The following is a 13,939-nucleotide window of genomic DNA, read 5'->3' as shown; positions in this document are numbered from 1 at the left end:
ATGACAGTTCTAGAGTTCCCTGAGCCTATAAACATCATAGCAACTGGAAAGCAAAAACAAAAGTGGGGTTACCCAGTGCAATGGGGCGGGAACAAAAGCAGGCAACAAAGACAATACATGAAGAAAAGGACTTGGATGTGGCAGGCAGAAAGAGCCCGTGTTAAGACCCAATGGAGTCCTCCTTTGCGACTTCCCTCCCAGGCATCGAGGACCTTCTTTGCCTCTAGCTGTCACTGGCACCTGAAACACTGACTGTGAGGCAAAGGGCCTCTGTATTTACTCCACAGACTGGCCATGGCAGTGCTGGGGGTGGAACCCAGGGCCTTTTGCTGTCCCCACCCACAGCCTCACAGCCTGTACTCTAGCCATTTCTTCCTGCTGCCCATCAGCTCCGGGGCCTGCAGTGCTAGGGAAGGAGCATGTGAAGGAAGCCTTTGCCCTGCCCTGTGGGCTCTAGACAGCTAAAGCTCCTGGGTATGCCAGCTTCCCTACACAGAGCTTTGCCTGCATGCTACAATGGTTTAAGAAACAGATGAGAAGAAAGAGATGGAGTGTGGTGTGATGGGGGTTGGTTGTCTTCCCTTCCCCCTGGCAGCTCACCCCAGGTGACTTCTTTAGCTATTTACAGCTCAAGGGCCCAGAAGCCAGGCATAGGGTGAGGAAGCCATGGCGCAGAATGCTTGCCCGTCTCTGTGGTGTATTTAGTGGGGAACCTTGCTTCTCTGGGAAGATGAGCAGTTCCTTGGTGTCCACATTTGCCCAGAATCTTGGCTTTGGAGGGCTGGCCTAAGCCCCTAACCCCCCTGAAAGGTTCAGACTTTGACGCTGATCGGCTCTACCTCTTTAGGAGAAAGACCCTGCCCCTGACAACGGTCAGGGCACGCACAAGAAAACCCTCTACACTCACCCGCCACACATGAGGACTCTGGGCATGCATGGAACCTCAGTGCGCACACGCAGTCTTCCCTTTAAAAGCTCCAAATTTCCTGCTTCACTCTCTCTCTGCTTCCTCTCCTTACGCTGCTTCTCAACTTTCTCTCTCTGTTTCTTCTTGGCTCTCTCTCACCTGCGAGCTCTCTCTGCCTCTCTATGGCGACCGGCCAAGGCGGTCAGCCATTACCCCTGTTCCTCCTCTCTTAGTCTCCCTACTCTGCCGGGCCATATAATAAACTAGTTAACATGTCTCATCTTGCAGCTTTCTCTTTCCTCTTTTTAAATAAAAACATAACACCACCACCCCCGCCCCCACTGGTTCCCCAGGGAGAAATCACCTTTCAGTCATAAAAGATCAAGGTACCCTTCCTCTTGGGCCCTAGGAGGCTGAGCCCTGCTTAGACTAATGATTGGTTCCTGTCTCCCTTCTACTTTCAAAGCTCCAAGAAAGAGAAAGTAACATCTTAATCCCTTCAGGATGGGGCAGGCCCAAGGCTAGACATGAGCGCCCCCCCCCCCAGTCGCCCCTTACGCCCATTGGTCCTGTTGACATGACTGCCTCCATACTTTCCTGATTTCTCCTTGCAATGTCTACCGGAAACAAGAAGCGGCTATCATCAGGGAGCCCATTTCTCCTTTCTTCTCCACTGTGTCCCTCTAACTCTCTTTCAAATTCCACTTACCCCGTTTTAACCTGATGACTTTTTAAAGGACTAAATCCCCACATATACAGTTGTGCTGTGTGGAGCATCGGAGAGTGGGACTTCAGTAAAGATTCTGTGGTGGAGACACTTGATTGACACATGGCTCCAGAATTTCTTACCAGGTAGCAGTTTGTTGTTCTTTAAAGAGGGCTCTGGGAAGACTCCCAGTTGGCATTGTCTTAATTCTAGGCCATCCGAGGAAACCCCCGTAAACTTTAAGGTCCTGTCTGGCACCTGGGCTCTGGGTGTTCCGCTTCTTTTCCCCAGGGGTAGTTCTTCCATTCGTCTTCAGATCTCAGGCAGGTCTGAGGAGGCAGCCCTCTCCAGACTTGTAGTCTGAATGCCTGGCCCCCACAGGGCCCAGCAAAGAGGATTTCTGTTTTGACTCTTCGTTTTCTCACATTTTCCCTTTAAAGAGTCTGTCTTCTATCTCTCTTATTTTCATTTCTAGCCCCCTCTGTTCCCCATCAATGTAATTTTAAAGTGAAAACACATGGCTGCAAACCCAGGTCTCTCCATTTACTCAGCTGCACCTACTTATTCAATTTAAATTGGAAGGGGAGTTTACAAACTTTCAAAAACTATGTCCTGGCCAATGAGAAGAGCTGTGTAAACACAGGTCTAATTTCGTCTCTGGTCCTGTCCCCCCACCCCCTACCCCATGACCTTCTGAGAACAAAAGCCATGACATAAAGTGTGTGTGCATACACAATCTCTCTCTCTCTCTCTCTCTCTCTCTCTCTCTCTCTCTCTCTCTCTCTCTCTGGAGTTTCTTGATTTCTAAATGTGAGTTAGGATAATCAAGTTGAATAGGGTCAGAGTTTCAGCCTGGGGTGCTTTCCAGAAAAGTGTCAATTAACATTGGTGACACCACTTGGGAAAGGGAGGGATAGTGAGTAGAGACTGCTATGGAAGGAAATTCTGCTCTATCTCTGAAAGACACATATTAGTTTCTCAGTCTTACTCCTTTTTCTTTTAAAAACACTTTTAGGAGCAAAAGGATTGGAGGAAGGATGGGTTTCTGGCATTCCAGCTGTTAGGGGATAAGCAAAATGAGAAAAATGAACTAACCTGAAAAACTAAGACAATTAAAGTTCTGTTCTGTTTAATTTTGTTGCCCTAAAATGATCAGAATTGTAGTCACTCCGTCTTTTTCTTTGGCGCCACTCAATCATACCATTTTGATTTTCTTTCAGGGCTTGTGAAACATCAAGAAGAATCATTTCGAACCTACTGTGTCTGCCCAGAATTATCCACTTCACACAGTATTTTGCATGATGAGTTTAGAATGCCTTGGATATGAAGACTTCCCCCAAAGGCTGATTTGTTACAGCTTGGTCTCCAGCTCACAGATTCAACATTGACAGCTGATAGGATGATGGGGACTTGACCTAACCAATGGATTCATCAACTGATGGAGTCCTAAAGAGGGAGCATGACTGGTGGTGACAGAAGCTTTGGAGGCTGGGCTAGGATGGATAAAATAGATAATGGGGTAGGGGCATGTCTAGGGGTGCTGTGTCTCACCCTGAGTGCCCTCCCTCCCTGTCCCCCTCTTTTCCCTCTGCTTCCTGGCTACTACAAAGTAAGCAATGTTTCTCCAACACTCCCTTCTTCCATAACATGGCCCACAGACTGAAATCATGAACCAAAAAGGTCCTTTCATGTTTAATATGATCTTTTAGGTTTTTGCCACATTGATGGCAATTAACTAATCTATCCTTTAACGTCCCTTTTTTTGGGGCACACAATGGAAAGTTCAAAACCATATTTGTATAAAGGTAAAGGAAATGCCTGTCCTCTTAGGCAGGAGGCATACAGAAGTGTAGGCTTCTGCCATAGTGTTACATGTTACCATAAATGTGTGTTAAACAATATTCTTGTTAAGACATGAATTGTACCCATCCAGAACTTTCCATTTTGACTATATTAGAGATGGGGCCTTTAATGGGGAGGTCCTCGGGGTTGAGGAGCTGGAATAGTGGGCGAAGTACTTGTGTAAGTATGAACAACTGAGTTTGGATCCTCTACATAAAAGCCAACTGTGGTATTGTGTTCCTGTGATTCCAGCCCTGGAAGGAGGCAGGAGGATAGCAGAGGCTCACAGGTGGCCAGTCGAGACAACTGATGAGCTTCAGGTTCACTGAGAGACCCTGCCTCAAACATAAGGTGGAGGGCAATTGACAATGACACTAGACATTGACCTTTGGCCTCCAAATGCTCAGTCATGGGTGCATTCATCAGCACATACATGTTCACGTCTTTCTCTCACCTTCTCTCCTCCCTTCCTCTCCCTCTCACAGTGTGCTCACATTTAGAAAGCCATGCATGATGACAATAATGTGCCTTCCAAATGCCAAGGAGAGGCTCACTGGAGTCCAGCCTCTCAGCAGCTGTTAGAAAGTACATTTGGGATTTTTAAGCCATCAGTCTGTAATATCTGGCCAGGGACTGCTTTATGGAAGCACACTCTTGTGACACCTGCCTTCATTTTATTCTGTGCAGACACATCATTGTCTCCATGGGGGAAGGGGATTCTTTTCTCTTCCTTGCTTGCTCTTTTGTAGCACTGGAGAATCCAGAGCCTCGTGATGCTGGGCAAGTCCATATCACCGAGCTACATTCAGCCCCTTGGAGAAGTTCCCTAGCTGAGGATTTTATGGTAGAAAGAAAGAAAGAAATGATTAGATGTTTGGACACAGAACCATAATCAGATGCAAACTATGAATCCCAGCAAAAGTATAAATTTAACTTCTTTCTCTTACCTGACTTAAAAAGGTCAAAAACCTGCTTAGGTGACACTTGGGAGTTACCAGGTGAGATTATGTGTCACGGATACTCTTGCTTTAATAAGGTTTGTTGATCAGAGCTCTGTCACTGAGACAAAATGCCCAAGGGAATACATTTAAAGGAGGGAATACTTATTTCATCTCTGGTTGTAGAGGTCTTGGTCCATGGACACTCCGCTCTATTGTTTCTGGTTCTCTGTCCTGTGACATTCCTGATTCCCCAGATAGGGAGCCATTAGCAGATCCAAGTAACTGGTCTGCCAAAGTTCAACCAGATGAGCCAATGAGGTTATTGAGGTTGCTTATGGGAATATAGGGAAGGGTTACTTACAGGTGCAGGGCAGCTCAAAGGCAACAGCATCAGTGAAAGGGCCACTGGTGCCTGGGTGTGAATTTGAAATGCCTTCCAAAGGTACTTGTGGTGAAAGCTTGATTCACAGCCCGTGGTGCTACGGAGAGTGCATCTTTAGGAGGCTACTCCTTGGCTACAATGGGAGGTCTTAGGTCATTCACAGCATCCTTGCAGGGATTGTGGCATCCTGGTCTCTTTCACACTCTGCCATGAGGTACACAGGCTTCCTCTACCAAAGGCTTGCCTCAAAAATCTTCTGTGTGATGCCAGAAGCATCATGAAGTCTCCAGCCAGGAGCCCAAATAAATTTCTCTCCTTTGTAAGTTACCTCAGGTAGTTTGTTATGGTAACAATGTTAGAAAGGAGATGGGCAATCTTCCTTCTCTGTCCCCCAGAAGGCTGCACAAGGCTCCCAGGTTTCTCAAAAAGCCTTTTGCTCCAGAATGACTTCCTTGTCCTCATTCTCTTCCTATTTTTGACGGTAGTGTTGCTATTGTTCAGTTACCTGCTTAGATTCCCTTGTGTCTATACCCGGTTCCTGCTAGCTTCAGTTTCCTACCTCATGTCTGTCTGTTTTCTGCCTATGTAGATGAAGTCCCTTTGTGAAGTTTATTTAGATTTTTTGATTACCTAAAAAAAAAGTCTTTAGTGTATTTTCATTCTTGAAAAGCTTTTTACTGTGTTGTGACAGAACACAAATTATTGGTTATTTTCTTTCCAGGGATCCTGAAAAATAGTTCTCTTTCATCTTGTGGTTTTGTTATTTTTCTTATTGAAAGTCAGTTGGATGTCTGATGGTGGCATCAGATGCTGGAGGAGGTATTCTCTATCAGGATCTTTTGAGTATGAGATGGTTTTATTGACATGCTTTTTATTGAGGTTTTCATACATACATATAATGCGTTTTAATCAATGCCATCCCTTCCAGTTCATCCCTTATTCCCATCCCCACTTTTCTCTCCTAGCTTCATGTAGTCTCTTGTTTTTGTTTGTTATTTTATTTTTTCACAGAGTCTACTTAGTGCTATTAGAGCAAACATGAGTGTGGGGCCATCTACCAGAGCATGGGTATCCTTGAGTGATGGTTTCCCTGAAGTAAACATCTCCCGTTGGCCATTTATGTACAATAGCCTCTCAGCTAGGAACATCTTCTCTCAGGACTGGGACTTCCTCTTTGGTTTTGGTGGTGTTTGTTGTTAAAAATTAAGTATCCATTGATTCTGCTTATACATTTTACTTCTTGCTCTGAAGACCTAAATATTTCATCCACCATCTCTGAAACCTTGAATACTGCTTGCTTTCTGTCAATTTTTGAACTCAAACTAAACATACATAGAATATTGTTTCTTCTCTGACTTTCTTATTTTTGTGTCTTTGCTTTCTGTCTTACATTCTAGACAATTTCCTAAGACTTAAATTTCCTTTCACTAAGTCTTTCTGCAGCTGAGCCTAACCTGCTGTGTACCCTATTACACTTCAGATCTTATTGAAAACTCTGTTATTTCAAGAAATTGAGTTTGGTTATTTTTCAAATTTCCTTTGTCTTTTTAAAATAAAGCATTGTCCCTCCACATCTATGCTTCTTTTTCCCTTTAAATTGCTTAGAAATAATCAATAAAACTTCAAAATATGTACATATATTCAAATCTAAGACATATTAAATACATTTTGCTTTGGTAATACTGACATCTTAGGTGATTGTTGCTGCTGTTGCTTTCAGCCCTTCTCCTTGAAAGAAAGAGAGGGCAAGAGGGCAAGGGAGGGAGAATATTTATGCAAATTTAACCATGGCAAATGGTTGAAGACTTGGAGTCTATTTTTCTCAGACACAAATTTGCATTTATTTTTTTTCTGCAAGTGTCCAAGAAAGGACCAAACTGGGAACACTTTCGTTGAAGCCTGGCACAGGGCTTTTGATACCCCACCAGTGTGTGTGTGTGGGGGGGGGGAGGCTATGATAATACATTTTCAGTGAGGGATTCCTCCTTTTACATATGAAGGGAAGTTCTTTAGCTCTGCTGTTGTTTGCTCTTCCATGTTCAGAATACCCTTTAAGCAACTCTGGGTTTGCTGGGGGCCGTTGCTCTCTTGCGACTTTGCTTTGATAGGTGCATCCTTAACTCTTGTTCCCCTCCGTCCTGGAGAGTAGGATGGGTAAAGAGTGTTTGGGTAATTGCAGATTCTTAGAATTCCCTCAATAAAGCAGACCTGGGTTTGGTTTCTCCTGTGACCACCCATCCTCTCACCTTCAGGGTTTTAGGTGTTTTGCAGTGGGATAGCTTTTTAACTAGTTAAGCCTTCCTCCATATTGCCAAGTGGCATCTACTTTGGTTTTCTTCTTCTGATTCTTTACAGTGTTAGTTGTCTTTCTTTATAAACTTAAAACGTAGAGTCACTCTAATATCCCTAGGCACTATCCCACATGCCTGTTCACTTACATTAGTATTTTCCCCCCTCTAAATATGTGACAGTTTTCTTCTTACAACTGGTCCCTGGCCTTGCTTCCATGTCAGCATCACTCAAGGAGCTGGCACCTGCTCCTGTTGCCATGAATTCTCCATACCTGACTTTCCATGTCCCCAAACCCTCTGAAACTGGGATCTGTAATAAATATTTCCTTCTTTTGTCACAGCCACACAAAACCAACACATTCATTGAAAGTTGCCGACCCCCCAAGGGGCTGCTTTCCCAACACTAAGCAATGGGAAAGACTGAAACAGTACACGGAACAGCCACACTTAACACTCCTGAAAGAGCTGAAAGAGAACACTATCTCTGTTTTTCATAGAATTTAGTGACAACCTGGTTTGCCTCCAACACCAGCATAGCAGCCAGGTTCCTTTGAGTGCTTGTTGTGGGAGGTTACACAAGACAGTCCTCCTTCAGTTCTGCTGGGCCTGTTTGAGAATGATCATCACACCTGGACCTGATGACAGTTGACCTTTCCCATGGGACCCTTGCCTGAGTATGCAGTCATCCCTCTCAACCACTTGTCTATAAGTCTGCCTTAATGCATATGGCCTTGGGGGAGAGGGGAGAGTGGAGTGGGTGGGGAAGGATGAGGGTGGTGGACTTAGTCCTGGGGGAGTCACCATCCATGCTGGGTACAGACCTTCCATTATGGCTGCTTTAAGGTCCTCCACACTTCTAATAGCCCTCACTTATGCTCTGTAAAGAAGCCTGATAAACTCACGGGCTCCCCGGAGTGAATTCTGATGGAATCATGCCTTGGCTTGTCTTTGGGTCTTTAGGAAGAAGGGTAGATGTTGTTTACACGTCCCCTAAAGACACAATTTTGGGGGAGGTCATCTCTTTCCAAATACCCTGCAATGAACTGATCAAGAGACAATGCACAAAACTAGGCTTCCTGAAAGCTATACCTGGGCCCTTTGATATGTAAGTCCAAGGTTTAACCTCATTGAGCTGTATTCAGATGTATTTTGGGGATTTACCTAATACTTTTCTGGAAAAAGTCATGATTACAGGTTTATACCTATAATCTCAGCACTCAGGAGGCAGAAATGGAAGGATCATCTCAAGTTGAGTGCCCCATAGATAGTGATAATTTCTGTGTGTGTCATTGAAGGAGATACGACCTCTCTGGGTCTCATATCTCTCATAAGAATGATTGAAATGCTAATGCCAACTCTGTGGGCTACTGGAAGGGTGAGATGATAGTCACCCAAGCTGCAAGGCACCTAGGGGGCTGTCAAGGTCATCTCTGTATCACCAGGATTGTGCTCAATGCTCATCTGATGTTCACAGGCAGCACTGGTAGCATGCTGTCTCTGTTTGATGTAGCTGTTTTCCTCTGCTCTCTGAAAATCCCTGGGTGTAGGTTTGTGTGAAGTCTACACACTTGCCTGTAAGCCTAACATTCCCATTAGATCTCACCTCTACTGAGAGAGCTAATGCTGTCCCATTTCTCCAAACAAAACTCAGCAAATATCAGAAAGCCAACACATGAACCAGCTCACAATGCTGGCTAATACTTTCTTCCCTTCCTGTCAGGGACTTTGGTCTTCTATACTTGTCTTCAATTAGCTGTGTAGTTAATGGAAGGAACTGTCCAGATCTAGTATCAGACATCGAGGAAAGGCAGGCAAGCTTATCTGCTTGGCTCTTCTGTGCCTCTCAGTTTTAGCACTTCTTGTCTAAGTGATGACACAGAACCCCTTCTGGAATGGGAGTTTTTTTTTTTTTTTTTTTTTTTTTTTTTTTTCAGAGAAAGTAGCCAGAGTATTTCTTTATGGCCAGTGTACTGATTTGAATAAGAATAGCCCCATAGGTTCATATATTTGAATGTACAGTCATCAGGAAATGTCACTGTTTGAAAAGGATTAAGAGGTCTCCATAGTCGTCATGATAGGACCAACGCTCACTGTGCCCAGTGAAAATACATAGTGCTGAAGACTGGGAAAGGATGTAGGCAGTGAAAATATATTCTCACTAGATTGTGGCCAGCAGGGGTGGTGTGGAGCTCCTGAGAGCCAGGGGCTCTACCAGGGCACACAATCGTGTTTTCATGCTTAAAGTACTCCTCACCAGAGCTATCATTATGCCCCATCTTAACTGACAAGGGAAGTAATGAGCTATTTACAAAGAAAGGCCTCCAGGTTTTGGATTCTGCTGTTGCATCCCAATCAAAGAAGCTCTCACACAAATTCTCCATCAGTGTTGTCTTCTTTCAGAGACTGTGTGGGCTTTGGCTAAAAGCAGTAATCAAAACACCTCAGCAGTCCCTTTATGGAACTTCCTGGGGCTTACTGTAACTGGTATTTCTGAGATGCGCAGAAATTCCAGGATTTGCATGGTGACAGAAGCTTGAGGCTCTTGAATACCACAGTGCAGAGTGAGAGAAGGCAATGGGAGGCTGGGTGCTGGGCTACAGAAAGTTAGTGGACCCCTGACCATCCCACTGAGCTTTGTCACTTTTGCCTGGGGATCTGAAATCTGAAATCTGTTTCTTTTCAGCAACCACAGGTTTGTTAGTATATTGTTGAGAATCTTACCTAATCCCAAATACTGCCCTGAGGCTGTAAGATTATCCCAGTGCCTCAGAAGCCTATGGCCCCAGGAAGGAGAGAGTGTCAGTGTGTTGCAACAGCCCCCTGCACAGCTTTATGACAGGAACACACCAAGTGTTGGTAAAGCATCACAGGAGCCACCTCATCCACATGACCAACATGCCATTTCCAGTAGACATGGTGTCTGGTTTATATTGCCTCTTGGGGACAGTCAGCACTCACACTCCAGATCACTTGTGTATCAGAGAGCTGTCATCCCAAACTCAACTCCAGGAAGAGCAGAAACAGCATGGTAAATATATGATATCCTGAGGATGGCTTTTTGGGGGTGAGGTAATTAGTTTCTAAATTAGCATACAAGACAACAGAAATGGTCTTTCACTGACATTCAGGGTGTTGATTATAAATGAATCTACCTACTCAGAGTTATATCCTGCCTTTCTACATAACCAGGGCATAAGCTCTTGAAGCCTGTAGGCAGCCCTTAGAATGATGGTACCCAAACAAGTGGGTGAGGCAATTCTGGACGCTGTCTTATAAGCTTACAGAACCCAGTTTATACAAGTGAGCATCTATTTTTGCTGTCTCATCAGTGGAAATGGTTGTCATATTACCTAAAATGGCACTCTGACTTTACTGACCTCAAAGAACTGTATCCGTTTGTAATTTAAAAGTTCTTTTTATTATAATGTTGCATGGAAATGGGGCTGGGGGTACCTCTGACTGCCAAACAATTTTATGCATGAGCCAGTGAGTTGAAATCAATTTTAATGAGGTGTTAAATGGGCTGATGTGAGTAGCCTGGGCACTCCAGGAGGAAGAACTCTGGGGACAAGGGGGCAGGGGTTCTCAGAGATTGTAAATGTGTGGTTGTTTTGAGTCTGAGACAGTTCCTCAGACAGCACAGCCTGCCCTTGAACTTGCTATACAGCTGATGATGACCTGGGAATTCTGATCCTCCTGCCAAGACCTCCTGAGAATTGGAATTACAGAGGACCTGGAATTAATTATGCCTAGTTTTGCTGGGGATTGAACCCAGGGTTTTGTGCATGAATACAAGGCACTCTGACAACTGTGCTACATCCTCAGCTCTGCAAAGGGACAGAATGGCCAAGAGTATGACCACACCCCCCCACCTACCTACCTACCTACCTACCTACCTACATCTATCTATCTATCTATCAATCTATCTATCTATCTACCTACCTACCTACCTACCTACCTACCTACCTACCTACCTATCTCACACACATACAGAGAAACAGAGACACACTGGGGGGAGGGGGGTGGAGGAGCTCACATGCGACTGAGCCATCTGTGTCCCCCTGAAACAGGGTTGTTAAGAAGTAATCAAGGGCAATGGGTCTGATCATGTGGGGCCTGGGACCCTATGCTATGCTCTTTAAAGCCCTTAAGCTCATCAACACTCTTCCCAAGAGTTTAACTGAAGGATGCTGAGCAGGGTACACTGCCCCAGTTAGCAGGTTTCGGGGCAGTGCAGGGATGGTGCAGGAAAAGAAAATGCAGTTTTCAGATATTTTAGGCAGTGGTTGACCTGCTGGGATAATTGACAGTTACCACATGAACTGGGGTGAAGGAGGTCAGGAGCTTGAAGCACCTGACAAGTTTCTGGCTTTGGAGTAGGATGGAGAGAGAGCCAGTCTTTTCTTTTCTTTCTTCCTCTCTTTCTTTCTTTCTTTCTTTCTTTCTTTCTTTCTTTCTTTCTTTCTTTCTTTCTTTCTGGTTTTTTGAGACAGGGTTTCTCTGTGTAGCTTTGGAGTCCATCTTGGCACTCCCTCTGTAGACCAGGCTGGCCTCGAACTCACAGAGATCCACCTGCCTCTGCCTCCCAGAGTGCTGGGATTAAAGGCGTGCACCACCAACACCTGGCAAGGGCCAGTCTTTCTTGGGGTTCCATTGCCCATGTCCTTTCCATTACAGGAATGCAGATGGCAGCCTTGCCGGCCTGTCACCCACCTTTCTGCTCAGCTCCTCCAGACCTCAGTCCCTGATTGAATTATTCTGGCTTGATGAAGAACTCTACAAAGTGTGTTTTGTTTTTTCAGATAAAAATGTCATTATATGATAACACTTACATAGGAAGATATTTCCTTTATCACTTGGTTCCTGTCCCTGTGGACCCCATGGCCCACATTCCTGGCAATGGCCAAGAAGACTGCTGGCTATGTTCCGACTCTGTTCATGGTTTTGCATGTGAGGCCCTCACATGAGGCAATGTGATTTTTTTCAAACCCAAGGGCCACTGTAAGGAATGTGTGTCACTGAGGTATCCAGTGACATGTGACACAATCTGAATTCTTTGCATATTTTATTTTTCTTTTTTTGATTTCCAACTCACACACATCTGGCATATTTTACATCTTTGCAATAAAACATGGTTACAATAGCTTAAGGAATTTATATATCCAAAATATTTCACCATGATCTCAAGATGAAATGACCTTGTCTTCCAGATGTTCAGTGCCTTCCCAATTCTAAGCTACAAACTCAAGATATTGCTCACAGCCTGGTGATGAATAACGTAATCAGTACACTGATTCCCCATAATTTCAGAATTTCATAAATACAAACAACAATGAAGAAGGAATAATTCAGTGCTAAAACTTCCTAGTACAAGGTGGATGACAAATAAGTAATCACAGCAATAAATAATGGTATGTGTCTGGTGCAAAGTGCCAATACAAAGAACCCATTATCCTGTTTTATCTTTTGAAATAAATGACTGCAAGTGAGTGAAATTCTGAGAAAATTACATTCCTGTTACATGCCTCATAGCCCTACCGACACGATATGTACATCTATGACAATACAGTCACCAAATATACAAAGAAGAAACATGAAGAAATGTATAGACCCCTGGGTGATATCTGGATAGGGACGATGAATGGAAAAATCATTTGAAAGCCATCATTTTATATTGTAAAAGATTAAGTGCCTTAGGCTAGGAATGTGGCTTTAGGTGAGAATCTCACAAGAAATGAAAGGGATAAGTTCAGTTATTGTTGTAATCAAGTCTGACTCATTATTAAACTAAGCTATTCAAGAACCAAGGAGGGGAAATGTTAACATCCTCATCCTCCCCTGACATGGAGACTGAGCCAGTGGGCTGACACCAGGGGAGAGATGTCTAGGTGCTGGGAAGTTGATGCAATGGGATTAATGATCATGACTCCCATTTACACAGTAGAAACCAGGCCCTCATCCCCAGGCTCCCTTTCTGCTGCATCTTCAAGTCCTAAAGGGCAGGGTTGAATTTTCTTTGTATAAAGTACCAACAATGGCAAATAATGGCTTAGTATCCAAATGGTGTATGAGCAAACTTCTCTTAGAAGGGATAAATTTAGATTAAAAAGTGCAAATCATATTGTGGTGAAAATGTCGAAATTACTGATTGAGCCCAAATTCAACACTTTGAACAAGCTGCGTCCTTTTCCATTTCCTAGCTTGAATGCACCAGTTCCATCAAAACGTGGGGAGTAGGGAGCATGCAGGTTGTAACTCCACAGTAAATTAACAAAGGCTGCTCTTTCTTTATACAAGGTTTCACTTTTACAAAAGTATCCCTTTAAATAAGATGCATATGATGTACAAAGTATCAAACGTGGGTTTTGTTTTTCTCAGCTTGAAAAGAGGCTGGAAATGGGATGCAGGTTAGGTTCAAAGCTTAAACCTTGTAACAACTGGACACAAGGTTCTTCAGAATTGTCAAAAGTCTCTTGTGAGGCTTCCTACAACCTTTCTCAATAAACGACAATATATGAAATAATTACCAAAACGTCTCCTAATTCAGATAATTTACATGATATGAGCTTGCTTGACAGCAGCTGGTGTTCAGTCCCGGAAAAACAGGGTGAAATGGCTCCTGACTATGATGTTCGGCGACTGCTGGGTGGGATGGATGTACAGAGCCGATGCGGACAAGTGTCCCCACCAGAGATACTGCCTTTCCACAGAGCATATGTGCTCTCACTTGAGCGTGGCTTCTGCAGCTTCTCTTCAGTACCTGTTCTGATGCTCATAATGCCACCGATTAAAATCTATATTAAAAGCTACAATGCTGCCGGAAGCCATGCCAGTGATCAGAGTCCTGTAAAAGCAGAGACAGTGGTGAAG

General features: G+C 44.1%; 1 protein-coding gene across 10 annotated transcripts in view; it reads right to left on the bottom strand.

Moving 5' to 3' along the window:
- Nucleotides 1–12,117: 12,117 nt before the first annotated feature.
- Nbea (neurobeachin) overlaps nucleotides 12,118–13,939 on the bottom strand; it is a 525,226-nt gene continuing 523,404 nt past the window's right edge. For all 10 annotated transcript variants that reach the window (XM_035451902.1, XM_035451904.1, XM_035451906.1 and 7 more), the window contains one exon: nucleotides 12,118–13,913. In XM_035451902.1, coding sequence (XP_035307793.1) covers nucleotides 13,823–13,913 — 91 coding nt within the window. In that variant the 3' untranslated portion in view covers nucleotides 12,118–13,822. The remainder of the gene's footprint in view (nucleotides 13,914–13,939) is intronic.

The sequence above is a fragment of the Cricetulus griseus genome (assembly GCF_003668045.3).
Source record: "Cricetulus griseus strain 17A/GY chromosome 1 unlocalized genomic scaffold, alternate assembly CriGri-PICRH-1.0 chr1_0, whole genome shotgun sequence".
Taxonomy (NCBI): Eukaryota; Metazoa; Chordata; class Mammalia; order Rodentia; family Cricetidae; genus Cricetulus; species Cricetulus griseus.
This window is presented reverse-complemented; position numbering and strand designations above follow the sequence as displayed.